Below are 24,339 nucleotides of genomic sequence, written 5' to 3'. Positions count from 1 at the left end.
CATATTCTTGGCTGCCTCATGCCCCCTAACCTCCTTCACCATGCCCCACCAATGTATTGCCTCCCCTTTTAGCATTGTCGCAGCATAAATCACCTTGTCCTCATCCGCACACTTGCTAGTATCGAATGTTCCCTCAATCTCCATGATCCATGTTGATGACAAAACGGGATCAATCTCTCCGTTAAAAATGGGTGGCTTGCAGTTCATGAACGTCTTGTAACTACAACCCCGCCGATCGTGGTTGCCATGATGCCTTGTGGGTTGTGCAATACTTGGTTTACGACTCATATTTGGTGTACTGTAATCGTAGTCCTCTTCACCTCCACCCAAGTTACCTTCATACTCACCCATTATTGCTTCTCGTGCCTGAGCAATTACATCCGGTAAGGTGTCTCGAATTGCTCGAGCAATCTCATCAGCCAACTCCTCTCTAGTGATCGTGTTTGCCGCACGACCCCTTCCACGACCTCGACCTCGACCGCGGTGGGATCCAGAGCTACCATGGGCCGATTGTACAGGTATCGGTGCTGTAACAACACCTCGGCCTCTTCCTTTACCCCTTCCTCTTCCTTGGCCCCGTCCACGACTAGCATTCGGGTTCAGTGGGGTTTCTGGAACATCTCCTGGTGCTCTAACATAAGCTCCAATTGGGATGCGCTCTTCCTCCGGAGTGACCCTAGTGAACCTCCCAGATCTTCGTGAAGACATATCAACTACATATTTATGTTTATAACACAATAAGTATAACAAACATAAATTTTATTCCAAAAACTTCAAAAATAGGCATACGTCTTGTTCACATCAAGTCACTCAAGCCAACAACCAAGAGAAATAATAAAAAAAAAAGAAACAAAAAAGACAAATCATTGCACTCCTACTTTCTAATTTTTAAAAACGATGTCATCATATTTCAATATTCTCTTTCCCTCCTTCAAGTACTTCCTTATCTTTTTAGCTTTTCGATCTCCGGGACCACTTTGAATGACCAACACCTCGGCCTGAGGTGGTTCTCTTCCAACCACCTTATCTAGTAATCCGTAAGTCGTGGCCTTGGCTTGTTTTGCCCAAGCCACAAACCCTTCCCACAACTTAGTGATAGTCAGTTTCCTTAGCTCTGACACCTCCTGTTCCAACCTTTGTATCTTGCGTTTACTTTTCATAGCAGCATCAACCCTTATTTGGTTCTCCTGTACGAGCCTTGACCTATGTTCATCTATCTCTTCAATCTTTCTTTTTAAACTGTGAATCTCGAGCTGTGCCTGTGGCATTTCATCTTTATAAAGTCGCTCCCAGTAGGTACCAGGACTAGTTGGCGTGTACTCCACATAAGGCATATGGAACGTTTCGTATCTTTGCTCCGCATGGTACTCCACGTGATTTCCCTCGGATTCCTCCTCGGGGTCTTCTTCGGGCTCCTCCTCAGGATCTTCTTCGGGCTCCTCCTCAGGATCTTTGTAACAACTCAAATTTTTCAAGCAAATTTTTATTTTTAAAACATAATTATTCCATTAAAAACAGGGCATAAATAGTATAATCATTCGGTCAATACAATTATTCAAACTCCCAAGATCATAAAACAATCTTCAGTGTGTATCGATCATGCCGGCGCCTTCCCACGGTCCTTGCTAGTACCTGAAATACATGCACGACAACTGTAAGCATAAATGCTTAGTGAGTTCCCCAATATACACTTACACACATACGCCTTTCCAGGCCCTGACCTTCCGGTCCTCATATCAACGCCTTCCGGCCCATATATAAATGCCTTCCGGCCCACATATCATACATAGCATACATAACAATTAACTTACCACATATAGCATACATATCACATAACATATCCGACCTTCCGGTCATACAGTCAAACCCTTCCGGGTACAGTATAGTGAGAAGACTCACCTCGTAAATGCTGAAACTAGCAACTCCTGAAATCACTCGTGCACAAACCAACGAGCTACAACCCTCCTATAACATTACATAACTCATTAGCACTCATATCATCTAAGTGTGACTATCCCTAAGAAGTCAGACTTAGGTCAACTCTGGTCAACGGTCAACTCGACTGGACTCGGCGAGTCCCATGGCGACTCGGCGAGTCTAGACGTCTTTCAACTTTCTGAGATTCCTTATCTGCTCGTCGAGTACCCTCCTCGACCCGACGAGTTACTCCTGGAAGAATCGCGGGGCCACCCCGACTCCACTCGCCGAGTCTGAAGAACAACTCGGCGAGTCCCAGTACATCTTCAAGCTACTCGCCGAGTCTGAAGAACAACTCGGCGAGTCCATGCCATGCAGACGAGTAACTGCTTCCTGAATCACGTATGGCCCCAAGGTATACAACCATGGGACCCTCTGGACATCTAAACATCTCATTACTGGGGGTAAAAGCGTTTGGGTAACAACATAATAACCCATCTAATCCCTAAATGGGTTTCATAAACCCTAAACTCATAGACACATCAAGATAACAGATTTTGGTCCGAGTATTACCTGAGAACGTTCCTTCTGTGTTCCCCAAACCTCAGAACTTGATCCTCCTTGATATTCCTTTGGCCAATTTCTTCTTCTTCTTGCCTAGCAAGTTCCTCCAAGTTCCAATAGCTTTCTCTCTTGCCCTAGACGTCCACAACAATTAGGATCCCTTTCAATCGATCAAAAGACTGCAAATGACGGCCTAAGAGGCGTTATATACGATTCAAACTGAACGGTTAGGGTTTCTGCTGCACAGCGTCGACTCGCCGAGTCCATGCCTGGACTCGTCGAGTCCCGTCGCGATCCCGCGACCAAGTCTGCGATCCTACTCGGCGAGTCTAGGCTCCAACTCGCCGAGTCCCCCTTTAAATCACCCCAAAAACATAATTTAATAATACCTGAGGTTCCGGGCTGTTACAATCTTCTTCGGGCTCCACCTCGGATTCCACATCCTCGTCTTCTTCATCCCGTTCAGAGAGGCTGAGTGGGGTCGTTGGTTCCAGATTGCCTTCCGAGTCAGAGAGCTCTGACTCGGCCTTCAACTTCTCGTGGGGAAGTAACCCACTAGTACCCTCAACTGACACCCCACCATCGACGATTGCCTTTCCATGATCCATAGTACCTACAAACGAGACGCATTCCAGATTAGGCGATGTACCGCTCCTCCCGTTTAAGCTTAGGCGTTTAAACAACGACTAATCTGCTTAAACCACGCTCTGATACCAACTTGTAACACCCCAAATTTCAAATATAAATATAACTTAACATAGTCCCAAAACTTCCAAAAATCAAGATTCAAATACTAAAGTAATTATTAATAATAATAGCGAAAGCAATTAGAAATTTAATTAAACACTTGGTGCGCCACGTCTTCCTCAAAACTTGTCGCCTTCTTCAAGTCTGAACCTTATCCTTTCCATTCCCGCTGCCACTTGCTACGTAATTTCCTGGGTTGCGTGCATTTAAAGATTCTAATGGGTAAGCCTAGGGCCTAGTGAGTTCGTGGTTTTCATGCATATTGACGTCAATAAAATAAAAATAATGCAACAATTTATCAATATAAATCTTTTCATTTCTTTCCACCCTTGGTGACACATTAGGGAACTACTGTCACTTTCAGGGAACGAGTCCCTCCGCCGGGCACAACAAATATGCTTACGTCTAGATAAACAGAGCGTAAGCTCTCCGCCGCGTACTAACACCTCGTACGACGACTAATAATAAGACCGTGTAAATACACCTGTTCCCTATATGTCACCCACCATTTTCACCCTTTTATATGAAATAATTCACAAAATTTCACACAAATATCCATAGCAATAACAACAGTAGCATATAATTGCAAATAATTTAGAATCAACTTTTCATGCAAACAACCACAAAATTCACACGAAACTCACCTTATTGGCTGTTAGGACTTAACCGGAGCTTGCCGCGCCACTCACACCCTACATTCCACCAACAAATATTTTCTAAGACTATAATCCTATCAAACATCCCATGCTTCCATTTTGGTTCAACCATCAACATCATTCGACCATCGTTAATTATGACACGCGTAATAACTCTTTTAGAAGATTATAATACTTCCCGTTAAAAATGCTCTAGAATAATAAATAATCAATAATTAAATAAGTGAGTGACGTTAAAATACTTGAAGGGATTATTTGTAATATCCGAAATTATTTTGAACTATATTATACCAAAGTGTAGGGCTAAAACCGAACTATGTTAAATCCTACAACTTCAAAAGAATTGGTAAGTTTATAAAACTCAGGGGTTCTATCTGAAAATTCCAGCTTCCTATATGATAGTGTAAAATAAATAGTTTTAAAAGTTGAGGGGCTAATACTGTATTTTCATATTTGAAAAGAAAATGGCATATACATCGATTTGCAAACAGGTAATAAAAAAAATGTACAGTTTGCTTCGCTGTAATCACAATTTTTTTTCTAACCACATGAAAAAGTAAACAAATTATCAATAATATTAAACTCTTTTTTATTTCTAAAAGCTACGGCACACGTTGACCCTCCATACCCGAACTAGCTTTCTTCCTCACCCGACACTCTTGTTTTCTTCCTTTTCTGCCATTTTTATTAAACTGGAAAGCTTTGAAAAATCTTGTAAAATTTAATTGTAAAATCACCATTAAGCATCTCCACTTCTTGTTATCAATAAAATTTAACAAATAAACTCACAATCATACAAATTTCAGGGTTCATTATACCAAAAGTTTCATTCCTAAGATTTTTATCAAATTGCTATTGGTTTGATCGAATTGAGACTGTAGGTTGAACCAAAATACGTTTACCATGCATATACATCAATCTAAGCTATTATATTAAGCTTAATTCGAATAATCATACCTTAATTTCTAAGAAAACTCTGAAATCCTTCACAACCTTCTACCTCCGATTTCTTCCTCGATTCTTCACCCTTTTCGAAATTCCAATGGGGTTTCCAATTGATTTCTCAAGCTATATATATCACCTAAGTCTACAACTGGTGCAGCCCTTTCATTTGCTCAAATTTACAGCCCTAATGAAGATGACGGTTTTTGCCATTAATCCCCATAATTCTCCACTAATTACCTCATTATTCCTTGAATTTAATCCTTTTATTATGATGATATAATCTAATTACATATATATTTCTACATCTTAAATTTAAGTTATCACATAATACATCTTCAAGTTTTATGTATTCTTCTTTTTTATAATCTATGCTATGATGACTATTTGTTAATGCATATCCTATGAGGTAGGTTATTGTGAAGGGTTTATCTCCTGGATTCATGAGATCACTTCTTTCAAAGTGATGAATAAAAGATAAAACCTTATTTAATTTTGTTGATTTTAGATCTAAGGCAAATTTAGGATAAACTGAAAACATGAATTTTTGGTAAGCTAGATTTCCTCAGGCTACACCAAGAATACAATCTTGTCGATGCTTAATTCTATCATCAATCAAGGCCATTTATATTGGAGAATGAATTCCTTCTTGAAATTGAGATGTGATTGGAATTTTTACTGCTCCGATGTGGACCATTCTAATTTTAGATCTTATTTATGTAGGAATATCTTTTAGGTTACAATTTATTTGTTCTTTGGTTAATAGTGGTAGATAAACAGATAATGTAGTATATTTTATGTCGACATAAATTTCTTTTGTACTAATGAAGTAAAATATTTCATTTTTCTTTTTAACGTATTCAAAATATTAAATCTTGAATGAACGTTTCTGAATATATTTTCTTTCTTTATTTTAAGATCTGTTATCTCAATTTTTTGAAAGAAGTTCTTGTTTAATCATTAGTCTTCCTTGAAAACCATCTTCATTTTCAACGAAGCTTAACGAATGATCTGAAAGGTTGCTCTTCAGAATCTCCTGTACCTTTATTTTTTAAGGATAAATCCATAACAAGGATCTGAAGGTTGTTCGCCAGAATTAAAATCTTTATCAACAAGGTTTTCAGTTTTTCAGCAAATGACAAAATCTTTGGTAATGAATATGATGCCAATGAGAAGACCTTAATCTATAGCAAGTATAACAAAGAGATTTCTCCGGCCGATGAACAACTGTGCTTAGCCTTCCAAAACTGTGCTTAGACTTGCGGATTAGGTCGTACGCAGCGCGCACTTATGAGTAAGTGCAGTGTACTCATGCAGAATGCATGATCGCGAATAGCCAGCTAGTACGTTGGGCATACGTGTGGTACGCCTGGCGTACTAGCCCAGACTCCAAACCCTAATTCCATGGGTTGCTCCTTATATAAAGAACATTAAGTCCTCTTTTGGTTACCCTTATCATCCTCCAAACCTTCCCTAAACCCTAATCCTAAGTTTGGGTGATTGTGTGAGCCTTGCAAGTTCATTTAGGTGTTTTTGGTGCTTTTAGTTAAAGAAGGAAACTAGAGAAAAAGGAGTGGGTGTTAGCAAGCTTGTAGATCTAGAAAACTTCCCTCCCTATGCATCATTTTCATGTATAAAGTTTGTATCTTGGAAAGCATTTCATTAGATCTCCATGTTCGAATTTTTAATAGTATTGTCCCCAAAGATTAGACCTTTATGAGTTTGGGGTACTCCAGGGGTTTATAGCTGTTCTTTCATGTATTATGGGACTTGTGGATTCACAAAAATGGTTCCTTGATCATTCCTTTTGGTTCATGCATGAATAAAGTAGCTTAGAGTGCATTAGAAGCTGAAGATTTTTATATTGAGTCCTCCCTAACCATGAAAAGGCAAGGTTTTGAAAACCGGATAGGAGACTGAACCGATCGTCTTACCGGTTCGATGGTTCAGGTGGTCCAACCGGTCGGACCGGTCTCAAAAACCGGAAAAACCGGATGATGCATAATTATATTTAATTAAATAAAAAATACAAAAAACGAAAAAAATAAATATTTTTTAAAATTTCCGGTTTTGACCGGTTCAACCGGACCGGTTTTTACTGGTTCACATGAATACCGGTTTTTTAGCATTAAAGAACCGGATCCGCGACCGGTTCCCGGTTGAACCGGCCGGTCCGGTCCGGTTTTCAAAACATGGTGAAAAGGCTTAAAGCCAACAACTTTATGGATTAAGACATCGTACATTGGTCAGATATGTGGTTGGGTTGGTTGTCTTAATGGATTAAGACACTAACTTAGTGGAAATAGAGGCAAACGGAGTACGTCGGGCTTACTATTGGCTACGCACAACGTAGCTTAATACTTCCCTGATGAAAGCTGGCCCTGTTGTACACCCTGCGTAAAGATTGGTACACTCAGCGTACTCGTTGAGCGTTGGCTTTCGTTGGCTTTGACCTTTGGTCAATATTTAGGGTTTTTAGACCATGTGAAGGGTAAAATGGTCCTTTTACCCTTAGAAGGATTAGCCGTGGGATTTGGATTTGCAAGTGAGTTTTTGGACCTTAATTATTAATTAGAGTTAATTATTTTGTTATCTAGGCGGAGTGTAGATCCGAAAGTTCAGGTGCTAGATTTTCGTGTCGTAGTATCTGGTGAGTCTCCTCACTTACTCTTACCTACTTACTCTTACCTGGGTGTTAGGATAGCTGTACTTATGATAACCAACATGGTCTAGCTATTATGGTTATGTTATGCTATTTATATGTGACTGGGCCTGCTGATGCCTGATAGCTAACAGGGTTGCTGATAACCCATCGGGCGTGTTGTTAGCTCATTGGGACTGTTAATAGTTCTCAAGGTTGCTGATAACCCATAATTGTATATATATATATGTTGTGCTGTATGTGGTATCTTGGGGAACACGCTAAACTTCGTTGTCACGTCCCATTTTCACAACAAAAAATTTTCATTTTTATTTAAGGAAATCCTCCAAATTAGAAAAAAAATATTGAGAAAAGGTTTATTCCAAATACATTTATAATAATTTTAGAGTAATATTTAAAACGCGAAGTCTTCATTGCTGCTGATGAATGTGTACATTCACGCCTTCATCTTCCTGAGAAAACTGATGATACTTGTAACAATAAGCAACTGGGAAAGCACGGAGTTTAGTGAGTTTCTCCCAAAATATCCCATACGATAAAACATACAATCATGCATGTCGGGTCCAATCGACCATCAGGTTGGAATACCCCAGACCTAGTCAACCTCTGGTCTAGTCATCATTAGGATGGAATACCCCAGGTTGGAATGCCACTATACAAGCTTAGTGAGGCTGCCGATGAATGTGTATAATCACCCTCTAACTTACCCTATATTTCACTATAAATGGCCATTACGTGAAAGTTGATTTACAAGAATCACACCCAATGCTTATAGTTTTGCCAGTTTGAAGTGACAACATATTAGAATGTTTTACTAGATGAGAAATATTGTATAATGTTCGACTTAATGCATATATTCCACCGAATGCACCACTTAATAATTATAATATTCATGTAGTTGATGTTCTTGGTAATTAATAACATTAAAATTTGATAGTATTTGACAAAACAACTGTAAATGAAACTTGTTATTTTTATTTATTATTGATATGAAAAAAATATGATATTATGTTTTTAATTATTCGTGTTTTGTTGTTTATCCTTTAAGGTTAAATGAAAGAATTTGGACAAATCTCTATTCATGTTTGTTAGATTCATCTTAAAATACGACCGTTAAAAACAATTTTAAAATTGAAATATTATATAAAAATCCCTATAATAAAATTGAGACATTATACAAAATAAAAATGATTGTGTAATTATATAAAATAAACTTGATTATATAAGTATACAAAATAAAATTGAGATATTATATCACAATTCCTATAATAAAATATTTAATATTTGAAAATATAAACTAGAATTTTAGTATATCCTAGATGGTTATAAATAAAAATTTTAATAATTTCGTATATCTTTAGACCAATACTGTGAAAATTTAATATGTTATGATATCCTAGGGGTTTACTCGAAGTCAAAGTGGTTTTAAATCAGGTATCTTTAGATTCGCCTTAAAAACCATGAAGAAGAAGAATCGTTAGTTGGATACGCGAAATAAGGAAATAAAATATATTTACCGTTGCGCACATAAACCGCCTTTAGAAACCTACATATATCAGTAATCAATCTGCACTCCCTTCGATCGTTCTTCTCCAACAGCATTAGCAAGCTACCCATGATAAGTCTCTTCAAGTACCCATGTATGTCTGTATTTTGCATCTTTTAATTTTCTCTTCTGTCGATTGTCTTGTTTTTGATTCTTCTTTGACAGATTTTTTCCGAGGGTTTTCATTTTGAAAGGCTAACAGTTTCTTATACAGTTTTTTCCTACTTGAAAATTGGGGGTTTTTCCACTTCTTGGTTATCGATCAGTTTCTTGTTTTTCATCATGTTCTTCATTTTATGCATAGATAATCTTTAGAATCTTTTGGTTTTGTTTATTTGAAATAGTTTTTGATAGTCGATTGATCCTGCTCTTTAATCTTCTTAAGTTCATTGTTTGGGTTTCTTGGTCAATCATTAAGAACAAGAAGATAGAATGAATCAGAATAAATTTTTTGGGGGTTTTCCCCTTCTATCGTAGGGAGGGTTTGATGAATATTTCTGAAAATAGTTGAGAGATGTGTCTTGTTTCGTAATGCTTTGTTAGATGGCTTATCTGTTCCATATAAATATATTATTTTTTGAATTTGTTCATCTACAAACGTGTTTTCTTTCTGGGTTTCTCTAGATGAGCAATTCCAAGTTATTTTTATGTGCTTTGTTGTAGGAGTAGAAATAAAGGGATATCACATATATGTAAAAGTTATTTTTCTTCAATGATATAGGTTCAGTGATTATCTCCACTAACCTGTTTATTTTGTGGATATTATATATACCTTACAGGAGACAGATTGGAGGCTGACTAATGATGATGATTTTGAAGTATCTTTGTTTCCATATTGGTCTTTATGTGCATGTTTTCTCTCTTTTATTGCAGTGTAATGATTCTGTTCTTGAAATCTGAGATTATTAACAACCTTTTGATTGTGAATCTTAAGATCATCTCATTGAGTCATATTTTGTCTCTATTTTTACATGTTTCAGATCTAGATTATCTGTTTATAACAGTGTGTAATGAAGTCTAAATTATTAACTACTGATTTGAACTTAACTTCTCTTTCTTTTCCCTTATTATGCAAGCTTTTGTGTGGTAACCTTTTTATAGTTTCCAGTTAAATGTTTTTCCTTTTCGAGTTCTTTCTGTGTTGCTCATATATGTTTGTAGACTATTTTCACGTGTTTAGGTTATTAATTATCTTTATTTTGTTGGCTAAGCTTTTAATGTATTCTGTTGTTGTTTAAAAGATAAAGGGACATCAGTGTCACTTGTAGTTTTTACTAGTTTCCAGTTAAATGCTTATATGAATCATGAGTAGTGTGGTCAGGAATTTCTTTCTTTGATGCTATGGTTTTTTTTCCAACTGATTGTGTGTTCTACACTATTTAATTAGTACCATATTCATGCTATGGAATGTATATTTAGTGTTTCTTTTTGGCTTAATGGGTTAAGCACTTAATCTGGAGAGCTATATGACTGTTTCTATTTTGAATCTTATGATGACTAAATGTTTTTTACTCATATTTAGTTCTCATCAAGTCTTCATTCAGACCCTCGATTCATAGCAGTGAGTGTAGATTGTGTGCCTTTTGAATATTAATATTAAGAGCATCACATTCTTTTTCTACAGTTCCTATGGTGGCAACAAATGCATGTATGGATCCAAAGATTCAATTCTTTGTTTATCATATGTTGTTTTTCATCTGTCACTTGTCTTGTTCTTGGTTCTTCTTTGATGGGTTTATTTGAAGGGTTTTGATTTTTGAATGACAGAGGTTCCTTATACAATTCTTTCCAACTTGAAAATTAAGGTCATTGAGTTTCTTGGTTATCGGGTTCTTTTTTTTTTCGTCATGTTCTTCATTTTATACAGAGATATCAGTATGGCTTATATAACAAATATTTTTCTTTAATGATTATCTCCATTAACTTGTTTATTTTGTGGATATATACCTTACAGGATAACTAATGATGATGATTTTGAAGTATCATCTTTTCTATAATGGTCTTTATGTGTTTCCTTTTTTATTTTTTTGGTTTCTGGTTGAAAGTTGGGGAGTTCTCTTCCATTTTGGTGAGATGTTTTCTCAATGTGGATATTCCATTCAAGTAGGTGTCTGATTTCAGCTCTTTCTTTCTCTCTTTTATTGCAGTGCAATGATCCTGTTCTTAGAATCTAAGATCCTCTCATCTTTTTTTTTTTCTTTTTTTTTTTCTATAGTTGCTATGATGACACCAAATGTACATCTGTTTACTTAGATTCAGTTCTTTTCAATTCTTGCATGCTGGTAAATTACAATTGAGTTAGGTTGTCCTTTCTTATTAGTAAGTAACCTTTTGATTTGACCTTAAATTCACTTGTTTCCCTTCTTTTTTGGGTCTCTTTATAAGGTTTTATGTGCTCACCTTTTTTTTTTTTTTTTGCAGTTGCTATAGAGGCCCCACCCAAAGTCAATGGATGTTTACTCAGAATCCATTCCTGTGATGGTGGTAAATTGCAATTAATTAAGCTTGTTTGCCTTTTCTTATTCACCTTCATATTCATACTCCTAGGCATCCTTCATATTCACAACATTCTGTGCTTGAAATCTATATCATCGACCTTTTGTTTGTAAATCTAAAGATTGATTATGTTCTTGTCAACTCTTGCACAGTGGTAAATTTCATTTTAGCTGGTTTGTCTTTTCTTTTTCACCTGAACTTTTTTTCACTTACTTAATGCACACATATTTACTCTGATTTGGTTCTTGTCAACTCATACATGATGTTAAATTGCAACTGAGATATCCCTTAAATCCATGTAAAATGACTATTTCACCCACATTTTTGTATTTTTACTAATTCTTCTGTACATGAACTCACAACAATGAACTTTGAATCAAATGGTCTTTTCTATCTTGCTCCTATTTGTTGGTTGAATCTTTCTAATCTCTAATGGTATGGGCTTTCCAGGCTATTTGCAGGAAGGACATTATGTTCAAAACAACTCGACTAATAGCCTGAATATGATGTCCCTCTTGTAGACTATTTTCATGTGTTTAGGTACCACTTTCAGGTATATATTATTCATCTTTTTATTTTGTTGGCTAAACTTTTAATTAATGTATGTATTCTGTTGTGGTTTGAAAGATAAAGGGATATATCAGTGTCACTTATATGAGTTTTACTGCTGTTCATAAATATTAATTCTCTGATTTGTAGTTTTTACTGTAATGAGGAAAAGTTCAACTCTGTCTAATTGTTCTGGTTTTCCTCGATGAGAAATGAAGGAGCTTTTTACATTGTTTAATTAAAAATGATATCATTAACCTTTTCCTTTTGATATTAATATTAAGATCATCTCATCTTTTTTCTACAGTTGTGATGATGCATGGTGACACAAAATGCATGTACGTTTACTCACTCAGATTCAGTTCTTGTCAACTCCTGTACGTTGCTAAGTTGCAATCTAGAGGGAAATTGTCAGAAAAGTCCCAATATTTTCGGAAAAGTTACATTTTAGTCCCAATTTATTTTTTTTGAACAGACAAGTCCCGGTTAGTTGATTTTACATGGTAATATGTCATTTCCTGTTAAAAGAAAAAAAGGACTTTTTTGTTAATTTGAGCCAAAATGAAATAATCGGGGCTTTTATGTTAAAAAAAATTAGGACTTAACTGTAACGTTTCCGTAAATATTGGGACTTTTCTGACAATTTCCCTCTAGATTATTAATCTTTTTGTTTATGAATCATAAGATCATATTAATGTCAAAATTTTCTACTCATATTTAGTTATTTGAAGCTATGGATATGGTGATTTTTCTGATGCTCTCTCTGTATGTGGATATATACCTTACAGGAGACAGATGGGAGTCTGACTAAATCTAATGAATTTAAAGCATCTTCTTTTCTATAATGGTCTTAATTTGTTTTGCTTTTTTGGGTTTCTGGTTGAAAGTTGTGGAGCACAAGCATGAGACTTCTCCTTCCATTATGGTGGGATATTTTCTCAATGTGGATGTGTCTGATTTCAGCTCTCTTTCTCTCCTTTATTGCAGTGTACTGATTCTGTTATTGAATCATAAGATCATCTGAGCTTTTCATATAGTTGCTATGATGACTAAATGCCGCTATGTTTTACTCATATTTACTTCTCATCAACTCTCTATTCGGACACTCGGTTCATAGCAGTGTCTGTAGATTATTCAAATTTTAGTTTTGAATCTTAAAATAGGTGGAAAAAGAAATATTAAATTAGGATTAGAACTTAAAAATTAATGTCTTCCAAAGTTAGAAGCTTTTTTTTTGTCTTCCGGAAAAAGATGTCAAAAAGATCTTTTTATATATCCTTTGTCTTCTGAAAAGCAAACAGTCTTTTTCACAAATGTCTTTCCTCCCGTAGACATAAGAGGTCAAAAAGAGCTTTTGGCAGAAAACAAACACCACTTTAGATTATATCAACCTTTTAGTTTTGAATCTTAGAATCATCTTATTCTTGTTCTACAGTTTCTATGGTGGCAACAAATGCATGTTTGTCCTTTCTTATTCACCTATTTTTCTTTCCATTATCTTCAGATGCCTGGGGTCTTTTTCTTTAGTTCATGACTTTTTTTTTCCCCCATTATTAACCTTTGTCCCATTTGTTTCACACATGTTTATCCTTGATTTTCTTTTAAATTAGTTTGTTTGTGTCTCATGTCAAGAGAGAGAGAGGGCTTATTTGAATGGCTTTACTATCCTATGTTAGTATATGTAATGAACTTTTACCATTCTATATAACTGAGAATAAATTTATGAAAGCTTAATTGATTATGAATCTTAAGATCGTCTCATCTTTTTTCTGTTGTTGATATGGTGGCACCAAATGTTTTATTCATAGTTTTTCTCTGGTTGTGGAATTAGCAATATCCCTCTTCTTTTAACCTAAATCAGTTATCTGTATGATCTCAGAGGAATCGACTACAGATTGTTAATATTGTTCATTTTACTCTGTTTGTGTGTATGTGTGCTTATAGTCTATGGATCAGGAACTGTAGGTTGCTTGATTATATGAAATATGAATATAATGGTGTTTATGTGAATGATGATTTGTGGGTTTACTCAAAGTGTGTATAAGGAGGTGCTTTAATCACTCCTGAAAGTCATGCTTTTAGCCCATTGCCTGATTGGTATGTTGATTTCAAGAATCTGTCTTTTTGTTTTAACTTTTTTTTCTCTAATAGGTTATTTCTAAGCTTCTCGTGAAGAATAATTTGATAGGAGCAACACAACTGGGGAGCACATACATGTTATTATGTATATAGCAAAAATGCAAGGTTGAGAGGTATTGATGTTTTTAATTATAAGAAATTTCTTTTGAATGGTAGTTTGATTTGAGTGATGTTTATATTTGTGGTTCAAGGTTTGGTTTGGGAATATCCCTCAATAGTTGGATTTGTAGGTAGGTAGGTAGACTTTATTGTCTTTTTTGTCCCACAAAATGATAAAGTTTTAACATCAAGATAAGTTTTCCCATATTTTAAAAACATTATTTTACCTCTTTTTTTACTATTAAAGTTTTTGATTTCCATATCTGGTATTCCATCTACATATGAATTTCTCAGTATAAAGGAATGTCTATACTTTTTAAAATGTAATTTTTTTAAATCTTAAAAGTCTTGACAAAACTACTATAGGTGGTAAGTCACATTTCATTAGTAGACTTGGATGAAGGAAACACTTGTTTATCTTATGATAAATGCAATAAATGACAATGTACTTTCATTGATTTGTTTATTATAGCATCAGTCTTCCTATTACAACATGGCACTTTGAAATACTTACCCAGTTATAGCAATATCTTACAAATACAAAACAATTTTTACTGTTATTAATTATAATAAGGCATATTTTTCAAAGTATAATGCCCTACTAAATAAGAAAAATATCAATCCTTTAATTGAAAATACAATGTTATGAACTTATAATCGAAGGTAAGATGCTACAATACACAAGTTCAATTCATGAAAGCATTTAGCTATTTGCTTGAACTGAACATTATTGTGTTTTTACTTACAGTCCTCTTCCTTTTGATCATTGATAATACTGATAATGAATTTCTTTTCCTCTCTTTGTTTCATGCGTTAATATGATCTTGAATTCCAGTTTTTGTTTCTTGTTATACAACCTTAATTAATGTGGTGTGGTTTAGGTTGTTTGCTCTTTCCTCTTCCTTTTGATCATTTATAATAAATAATAATACATCAGTCAGCATTGTTAGTTTTTATTCATTGTACCTCAAGAGTCAAGAGCAATGCAATTTTTCTTAAATATTCAGGAGGATATAATGCTAGAATTTAAGGGGCACAAATAGGTGACTTCTCTTCTCTTCTATTAATTGCAATTGAGATCTTTTTCCTTTTTTATTCACCTACTTCTCTTCCATCCTCTTGCGATTTCTTTAGTTAATGACTTTTTCTTTTATTAATCTTTTCATTATGAATCTTAATTATATCTAATTTATTTATACTTTTGCTATAGCGGAGGGAAATACACATATATGTGTTTACTGAAAGCCAGTTCTTTTCAACCTTTGCTTTTGTGGTAAATTGTTGTTTGTCCATTCTTATTATTTACCCCCCTTTATTCATGTTCATGTGCATCCTATCTTATAGATTTTACATTTTTTTTATAAAACTTTCAAATGTTTCCTTAAACATGTATCATATTTTACTATATCAAGTCATTTTCTTTTGAAAAATCAACCCAATTAAAGCATTGCACTATTCGCTTTTCGCATTTTAACTTTCAAAAAATTTCTTATTGAGGTATTTCACTTTTAAAAAATCTATAAATTCTTTTTTTGATTATTATTATGGTTTTGATGTATGTAATATGTTCATGGACTTCTTCTTTTTTTTCTCTAGATTATGCTATTTAGGTTTGGAGATAGAATTTAGGTTTTCTTGTCTGGAAACGAGTTTACTTTCTTTTTAATCTGAAAAATGTAATCAAGAATTTCAACAACTCTATTATTGATAACATAATGGAGCCTTTTTAGGTTGTTTAATTGTTGCTGAAGCAAAATCAAATAGCAGTGTAATTAACTTTTCCCTTTCTATTTTACAGCTTTTAAGTCCTTAATCTTATGCTAGTTTTAGTTAACTTTTCCCTTTCAAATAGCAGTGTAATTAACTTGTCCCTTTCGATTCCATGTTTGTTAATTTTAGTTTTTTTTTTTCATTGTACCTCAGGAGCAATGCAATTTTAATTTAGTATTCAGGAGATGATGCTAAAATTTAGGGGGCACAAACATGTGACTTACCTGCTCTCTCTGTTCATATCTCTATTCAGTGATATGTTTTTGCAATTATAAATTTATATTAATAAAACCTTATAAGACACTTAAATTACACAAATTTTATAACACTTGTTTTCGGATTGTTTTTCTTGCACTTTTTATCCTTTTTGGATTTGGTCTTTGGGCTTCATGCCGCCCATGTAAAATGACTATTTTGCCCACATTTTTTATATTTTTACTAACTCTGTACAAGAACTCATGCAATCACAACAATGGACAGAAACTCACAACCAATGACTTGTTTGAAGGAGGTCAAAGATCAGATGTTATGAAAGGTTTTAAAGCTCAAAGGTATGTAATTTTCCATTCAACAAAATTGAGAGTTATTTATCTGATGCAGAATTGATTATTTTAAAGGCCACAATAATTTAATTTTTGGGTTTGCCCATTACTGTTATTGATGAGGTGCCACCTAAGAGAACTGTAAACAAAATAAAAATCAACATTTAACATTTCCTGTTAGGTGAAAGAAGTAACTGTATGTTGAATATTAGAATATGACTATCCTACCTTTCATGTGCAGAAACATGATCATGTTTACAAATCATTATGTGGATATCTTGAACATGTGTAGAAATTAAAGAGCACAAGGGTATCAAGGAAGTCTATGATGAGGTAAACTTCTCTAAGCTTTTCTTTTCTTTGATGGTTCCATTTTTTATCCTTTCTATTATGAGTCTTAAGATCATATCACCTCGTTTTTATAACATCGTGCATTTTAGTTTTCTTTCAGTTACAACATTATAACTTTTAAATTTAGCCTGTCAAGGCATTTTACTTTTAAAAATCTATCGTATTTTTCAAAATGAGTTATTTTATTTTGACAAACTACCAATTCTTTATGATGACATTTACTATACTTTTTTGGAAAGTGAGGGTAATAGGTCATTTATTCTCATTCAGAAAGAAACATGCTTTATCTATACAGTATTTTTCTCCATACAAACCATTTCACCCATTCAGCCACTTTACCATGTCTGTATTTTTTAAATTTATTTGGATTTTGTTTATTGTTGATAACAGTCTTTTGGTGAACATGGAGATTGTTGAAGTTGTTGTAGAAGCAAATCCTAAAGAATGAACTTTTTCCTTTATTAGCTCTTTAATTTTGTTATGAATCTTAATATCACATCTTGTTTTTTTTGAAGGGTTTTGATTTTTGAATGTCAGAGGTTCCTTATATAATTCTTTCCAACTTGAAAATTAAGGTCATTGAGTTTCTTGGTTATCGGTTTCTTGTTTTTCATCATGTTCTTCATTTTATACAGAGATAATCTTTTAATTTTTTGGTTTTATTTATTTGTAATATATTTGCTACTCTCTATTCTTTTTAAGTTCATTGTTTGAGTTTCTTTGTCAATCATTTAGAATAAAGAAGATACATAATGAAACATAGTGATTTGATTTGAGTGATGTTTGTATTTGTGGTTCAAGGTTTGGTTTGGGAATATCCCTCAATAGTTGGATTTGTCATGAATTGTATTTGTAGGTGAACTTTATTGTCCCACAAAATGATAAAGTTTTAACATCAAGATAAGTTTCATAAAACCTATATAATAAGCCCATATTTTAAAAACATTATTTTACCTCTTTTTTTTACTATTAAAGTTTTTGATTTCCATATCTGGTATTCCATCTACATATGAGTTCCTCAATCTAAAGGAATGTCTATACTTATTAAAGTGTGTTTTTTTAACTCAAAAGTCTTGACAAAACTACTATGGCTATAAGTTTCATGGTGAAAACTGTTTCTTCTTTTGTTTCTTGTTATACAACCTTAATTAATGTGGTGTGGTTTAGGTTGTTTGCTCTTTCCTCTTCCTTTTGATTTTTAACCGTTCTATTAAGATCATATCACCTCGTTTTTAATAGTTTCTATGATGACTAAATGCATGTATGCTCTACTCATATTTAGTCTTCTCATCAACTCTTTATTCAGACACTCGATTCATAGCAGTGTATAGATTATTATATTAAACTTTTGATTTTTAAGCTTAAGAGCATCTCGTGAATGAATGGTGGAAAATTGCAATTGAGATAGATGGTTTTTTCCTTTCTTATTCACCTACTTGTCTTCCATCCTCTTGAGATGCTTGGGGTCTTTTTCTTTATTTAATGAAAATTTCCATTATTAACCTTTTCATTATGAATCTTAACAACATCTAATTTATTTATACAGAGTCTATAGTGGAGGAAAACACACATATATGCTCACTGAAAGTCAGTTCTTGTCAACTCATGCTTGCTGGTAAATTGCAGTTTGTCTGGTTTGTCCATTCTTATTTACCCTTATTTTATATATTTTACATTTTTTTTTCCTTCAAATTAATCTTCTTTAAATGGTTTATGATCCAATCCCATATTAATATATCTTCATTTGCTTAATAACCTTTTAGATTTGTTCACGAGTAAGCAAGCCCAAAAAATTTATCTTCAACCCATGTCTATGTATTTCATATAAGGCTTTTTGCTTTTAAAAATCTATCATATTTTTCAACATGAAGGCATTTTCTTTTGAAAAATCAAACCAAACATGACATCATATCTTCATTTTTTACATAATAAGCACACTTCCCTTTAAAAACTCAACCCATTTATAGCATTGCACTTTTTAGTTTTATTTGTGTTAAAACGTTGCAACTCTCAATGCATTTTACTTTGGAAAATATTCATCTTTTTCTATGGTTGCTATACCAAATGTACATCATCTGTTTACTTAGATTCAGTTCTTGTCAACTCTTGAATACTGGTAAATTACAATTCAGTTCTTGGAATTTAAGATTATAAGTAACCTTTTGATTTGACCTTGTTTTCCCTTCTTTTTTCGGGTCTCTCTATAAAGTTTTATGTGCTCACATATTTAATAGTTTTTACTAGTTTCCAGTTTATTATTTTCCCTTTTTGAGTTCTTTCCATGACCTTGTTTATGTTGTTATACATGAGCTATGCAGTAATATATCTGCCTTCTTATCTGGAGATGGAAATTGTTCACTTCTCTTGAATGTGTATCATTTTTCTCGAAATCTTGATTGTTAAACTTTTAATTATGAATGCTAAGATCATTTGTGCTTTTTTCTTCAATGCATGTGGAGTTTGTTCTTGTCGATTCATAAATGGTGTTAAATTGCAATTGAGATAGTTTGTTGTTTCTTATTCGCCCACTCTATTCATTTTACTTGCATCCTATCTATGAAGCAGTGCATTGAACTTTTATCATTTTGCATTTAGGAATTTTTATTAATAACCTCATTGTTAGTGTTTGATAACATCTCATTGTTTTTCAAACAGTTTTTTTTTCTTCAGTCCAATTGATTATGAAGCTTGATAACAACTCATCGTTTTTCTGTGGTTATAAATTATTAACCTTTTGATTCTGAATCATGTATGTTTACTCATGTTGAGTTCTTGTTAACTCTTGCATTGTGTTATCCTATCTATTCCATATTAATATATTTTCATTTGTTTAATAACCTTTTGGATTTGTTCATTAGGAAAGGTAGCCCAAGTGTGTGTTCTTCAACCTTAGGAATCCTATCTAGTTATGTACCTATGGTGGAACCTAATAATACATGCATTCATGTTTACTTTGATTTGGTTCTTTTCAACTCATTTGTGGTGCAAAATTGCAATTGAGATGTTTGTTGGTTGTTTCTTATTCGTATTATTTGCCCAGTCTATGATAGCATTGCAAATGAATTTTTTCCATTTTGCACTTGAAATATATATTATTTCATAACTCATCTTTATCTTTTATAATTACTTTTTTATAACTTTTATTCTTATTATATAGTGGGTATCCTTAGCATGTTTATTACATTTTGCTTCTAGTTAATACATTTTACTTGTTTATCTGTTAAATGTGTTGTCCTTATAGAGTTCTTAAGGGGGTAGTAGATGGGGAACTACATGATATTTTGATCTAGAAAATCATAGAAATAACTATTCTATTACTCCACTGTTTTCAAAGTGATACATTGGCATTTTACTTTTAAAAATCTATCGAATTTTTCATTATTAAGGCATTTTTTTTTTGAAAAATCTACCTAGAAACAATAGCATTGTACTTTCTTTTTTATATAATAAGCATATTTCCCTGTAAAAAATGATCCCACTTGTATCATTGCACGTTACAGTTTTATTTGTGTTAAAAACATTGTAACTTTCAAGTATTTTCTTCTCTAAGGCATTTTATTTTGAAAATCATATCATTTTTTTCTTATCAAGGCATTTTACTTTGAAAATTCAACCAATTTATCTTTATGTACTTTGTTGTTGGGGTAGAAATTTAATAAGGGGATAAATGGGTATCACATTTATTTTTATCTCCATTAACTTGTCTATTTTGTGGATATATATACGGAAGAGAGGAGTTAGGTTTTGATTGTTAGAGAAGTCATTTCGTTGGGAGAGATCTGAATGATAGAAGTTGTAATGTAATTTTTTGTGTTGTAGATCTAAAGTAGAGCATATAAATATAAGAGTATTCACCTTTTGAATTAGTTTGTTTGTGTCTCATGTCAAGAGAGAGAGAGGGCTTATTTGAATGGCTTTACTATCCTATGTTAGTATATGTAATGAACTTTTACCATTCTATATAACTGAGAATAAATTTATGAAAGCTTAATTGATTATGAATCTTAAGATCGTCTCATCTTTTTTCTGTTGTTGATATGGTGGCACCAAATGTTTTATTCATAGTTTTTCTCTGGTTGTGGAATTAGCAATATCCCTCTTCTTTTAACCTAAATCAGTTATCTGTATGATCTCAGAGGAATCGACTACAGATTGTTAATATTGTTCATTTTACTCTGTTTGTGTGTATGTGTGCTTATAGTCTATGGATCAGGAACTGTAGGTTGCTTGATTATATGAAATATGAATATAATGGTGTTTATGTGAATGATGATTTGTGGGTTTACTCAAAGTGTGTATAAGGAGGTGCTTTAATCACTCCTGAAAGTCATGCTTTTAGCCCATTGCCTGATTGGTATGTTGATTTCAAGAATCTGTCTTTTTGTTTTAACTTTTTTTTCTCTAATAGGTTATTTCTAAGCTTCTCGTGAAGAATAATTTGATAGGAGCAACACAACTGGGGAGCACATACATGTTATTATGTATATAGCAAAAATGCAAGGTTGAGAGGTATTGATGTTTTTAATTATAAGAAATTTCTTTTGAATGGTAGTTTGATTTGAGTGATGTTTATATTTGTGGTTCAAGGTTTGGTTTGGGAATATCCCTCAATAGTTGGATTTGTAGGTAGGTAGGTAGACTTTATTGTCTTTTTTGTCCCACAAAATGATAAAGTTTTAACATCAAGATAAGTTTTCCCATATTTTAAAAACATTATTTTACCTCTTTTTTTACTATTAAAGTTTTTGATTTCCATATCTGGTATTCCATCTACATATGAATTTCTCAGTATAAAGGAATGTCTATACTTTTTAAAATGTAATTTTTTTAAATCTTAAAAGTCTTGACAAAACTACTATAGGTGGTAAGTCACATTTCATTAGTAGACTTGGATGAAGGAAACACTTGTTTATCTTATGATAAATGCAATAAATGACAATGTACTTTCATTGATTTGTTTATTATAGCATCAGTCTTCCTATTACAACATGGCACTTTGAAATACTTACCCAGTTATAGCAATATCTTACAAATACAAAACAATTTTTACTGTTATTAATTATAATAAGGCATATTTTTCAAAGTATAATGCCCTACTAAATAAGAAAAATATCAATCCTTTAATTGAAAATACAATGTTATGAACTTATAATCGAAGGTAAGATGCTACAATACACAAGTTCAATTCATGAAAGCATTTAGCTATTTGCTTGAACTGAACATTATTGTGTTTTTACTTACAGTCCTCTTCCTTTTGATCATTGATAATACTGATAATGAATTTCTTTTCCTCTCTTTGTTTCATGCGTTAATATGATCTTGAATTCCAGTTTTTGTTTCTTGTTATACAACCTTAATTAATGTGGTGTGGTTTAGGTTGTTTGCTCTTTCCTCTTCCTTTTGATCATTTATAATAAATAATAATACATCAGTCAGCATTGTTAGTTTTTATTCATTGTACCTCAAGAGTCAAGAGCAATGCAATTTTTCTTAAATATTCAGGAGGATATAATGCTAGAATTTAAGGGGCACAAATAGGTGACTTCTCTTCTCTTCTATTAATTGCAATTGAGATCTTTTTCCTTTTTTATTCACCTACTTCTCTTCCATCCTCTTGCGATTTCTTTAGTTAATGACTTTTTCTTTTATTAATCTTTTCATTATGAATCTTAATTATATCTAATTTATTTATACTTTTGCTATAGCGGAGGGAAATACACATATATGTGTTTACTGAAAGCCAGTTCTTTTCAACCTTTGCTTTTGTGGTAAATTGTTGTTTGTCCATTCTTATTATTTACCCCCCTTTATTCATGTTCATGTGCATCCTATCTTATAGATTTTACATTTTTTTTATAAAACTTTCAAATGTTTCCTTAAACATGTATCATATTTTACTATATCAAGTCATTTTCTTTTGAAAAATCAACCCAATTAAAGCATTGCACTATTCGCTTTTCGCATTTTAACTTTCAAAAAATTTCTTATTGAGGTATTTCACTTTTAAAAAATCTATAAATTCTTTTTTTGATTATTATTATGGTTTTGATGTATGTAATATGTTCATGGACTTCTTCTTTTTTTTCTCTAGATTATGCTATTTAGGTTTGGAGATAGAATTTAGGTTTTCTTGTCTGGAAACGAGTTTACTTTCTTTTTAATCTGAAAAATGTAATCAAGAATTTCAACAACTCTATTATTGATAACATAATGGAGCCTTTTTAGGTTGTTTAATTGTTGCTGAAGCAAAATCAAATAGCAGTGTAATTAACTTTTCCCTTTCTATTTTACAGCTTTTAAGTCCTTAATCTTATGCTAGTTTTAGTTAACTTTTCCCTTTCAAATAGCAGTGTAATTAACTTGTCCCTTTCGATTCCATGTTTGTTAATTTTAGTTTTTTTTTTTCATTGTACCTCAGGAGCAATGCAATTTTAATTTAGTATTCAGGAGATGATGCTAAAATTTAGGGGGCACAAACATGTGACTTACCTGCTCTCTCTGTTCATATCTCTATTCAGTGATATGTTTTTGCAATTATAAATTTATATTAATAAAACCTTATAAGACACTTAAATTACACAAATTTTATAACACTTGTTTTCGGATTGTTTTTCTTGCACTTTTTATCCTTTTTGGATTTGGTCTTTGGGCTTCATGCCGCCCATGTAAAATGACTATTTTGCCCACATTTTTTATATTTTTACTAACTCTGTACAAGAACTCATGCAATCACAACAATGGACAGAAACTCACAACCAATGACTTGTTTGAAGGAGGTCAAAGATCAGATGTTATGAAAGGTTTTAAAGCTCAAAGGTATGTAATTTTCCATTCAACAAAATTGAGAGTTATTTATCTGATGCAGAATTGATTATTTTAAAGGCCACAATAATTTAATTTTTGGGTTTGCCCATTACTGTTATTGATGAGGTGCCACCTAAGAGAACTGTAAACAAAATAAAAATCAACATTTAACATTTCCTGTTAGGTGAAAGAAGTAACTGTATGTTGAATATTAGAATATGACTATCCTACCTTTCATGTGCAGAAACATGATCATGTTTACAAATCATTATGTGGATATCTTGAACATGTGTAGAAATTAAAGAGCACAAGGGTATCAAGGAAGTCTATGATGAGGTAAACTTCTCTAAGCTTTTCTTTTCTTTGATGGTTCCATTTTTTATCCTTTCTATTATGAGTCTTAAGATCATATCACCTCGTTTTTATAACATCGTGCATTTTAGTTTTCTTTCAGTTACAACATTATAACTTTTAAATTTAGCCTGTCAAGGCATTTTACTTTTAAAAATCTATCGTATTTTTCAAAATGAGTTATTTTATTTTGACAAACTACCA

General features: G+C 32.9%; 1 protein-coding gene and 1 long non-coding RNA gene across 4 annotated transcripts; one reads left to right on the top strand and one right to left on the bottom strand.

Moving 5' to 3' along the window:
• Window positions 1–881: 881 nt before the first annotated feature.
• LOC128126055 (ribosome biogenesis protein ERB1-like) lies at window positions 882–3,089 on the bottom strand. The gene is made up of 2 exons (XM_052763780.1): window positions 2,891–3,089; window positions 882–1,450 (listed from the first exon to the last, which is right to left on the bottom strand). The coding sequence occupies exons 1-2, from the start codon at window positions 3,087–3,089 to the stop codon at window positions 882–884; spliced, it is 768 nt and encodes a 255-aa protein (XP_052619740.1).
• A 6,245-nt stretch (window positions 3,090–9,334) lies between these two features.
• Window positions 9,335–13,115, top strand: LOC128134267 (uncharacterized). 3 transcript variants are annotated; one of them, XR_008232615.1, is made up of 4 exons: window positions 9,336–11,518; window positions 11,981–12,083; window positions 12,387–12,417; window positions 12,868–13,115. It is a non-coding gene; the product is annotated as an uncharacterized LOC128134267 (long non-coding RNA). The 3 variants fall into 3 exon arrangements; XR_008232616.1 differs by having other exon boundaries at window positions 9,340–11,137; window positions 11,250–11,518; window positions 12,387–13,115; XR_008232614.1 differs by having other exon boundaries at window positions 9,335–11,518; window positions 12,387–13,115.
• Window positions 13,116–24,339: the final 11,224 nt, after the last annotated feature.

The sequence above is a fragment of the Lactuca sativa genome, chromosome 5, assembly GCF_002870075.4.
Source record: "Lactuca sativa cultivar Salinas chromosome 5, Lsat_Salinas_v11, whole genome shotgun sequence".
In the NCBI taxonomy this organism is placed as follows: domain Eukaryota; kingdom Viridiplantae; phylum Streptophyta; class Magnoliopsida; order Asterales; family Asteraceae; genus Lactuca; species Lactuca sativa.
Note: the sequence above shows the minus strand (reverse complement) of the source record. Positions and strands in the feature narration are given on the sequence as shown.

Excerpts from the sequence above, each read along its gene's own strand:
- LOC128126055 (XM_052763780.1), bottom strand. The coding sequence starts at position 3,089 with ATGGATCATGGAAAGGCAATCGTCGATGGTGGGGTGTCAGTTGAGGGT. Across the intron at positions 1,451-2,890 it reads GGTGGAGCCCGAAGAAGATT|ATCCTGAGGAGGAGCCCGAA; the intron begins GTAACAGCCCGG and ends GTTGTTACAAAG.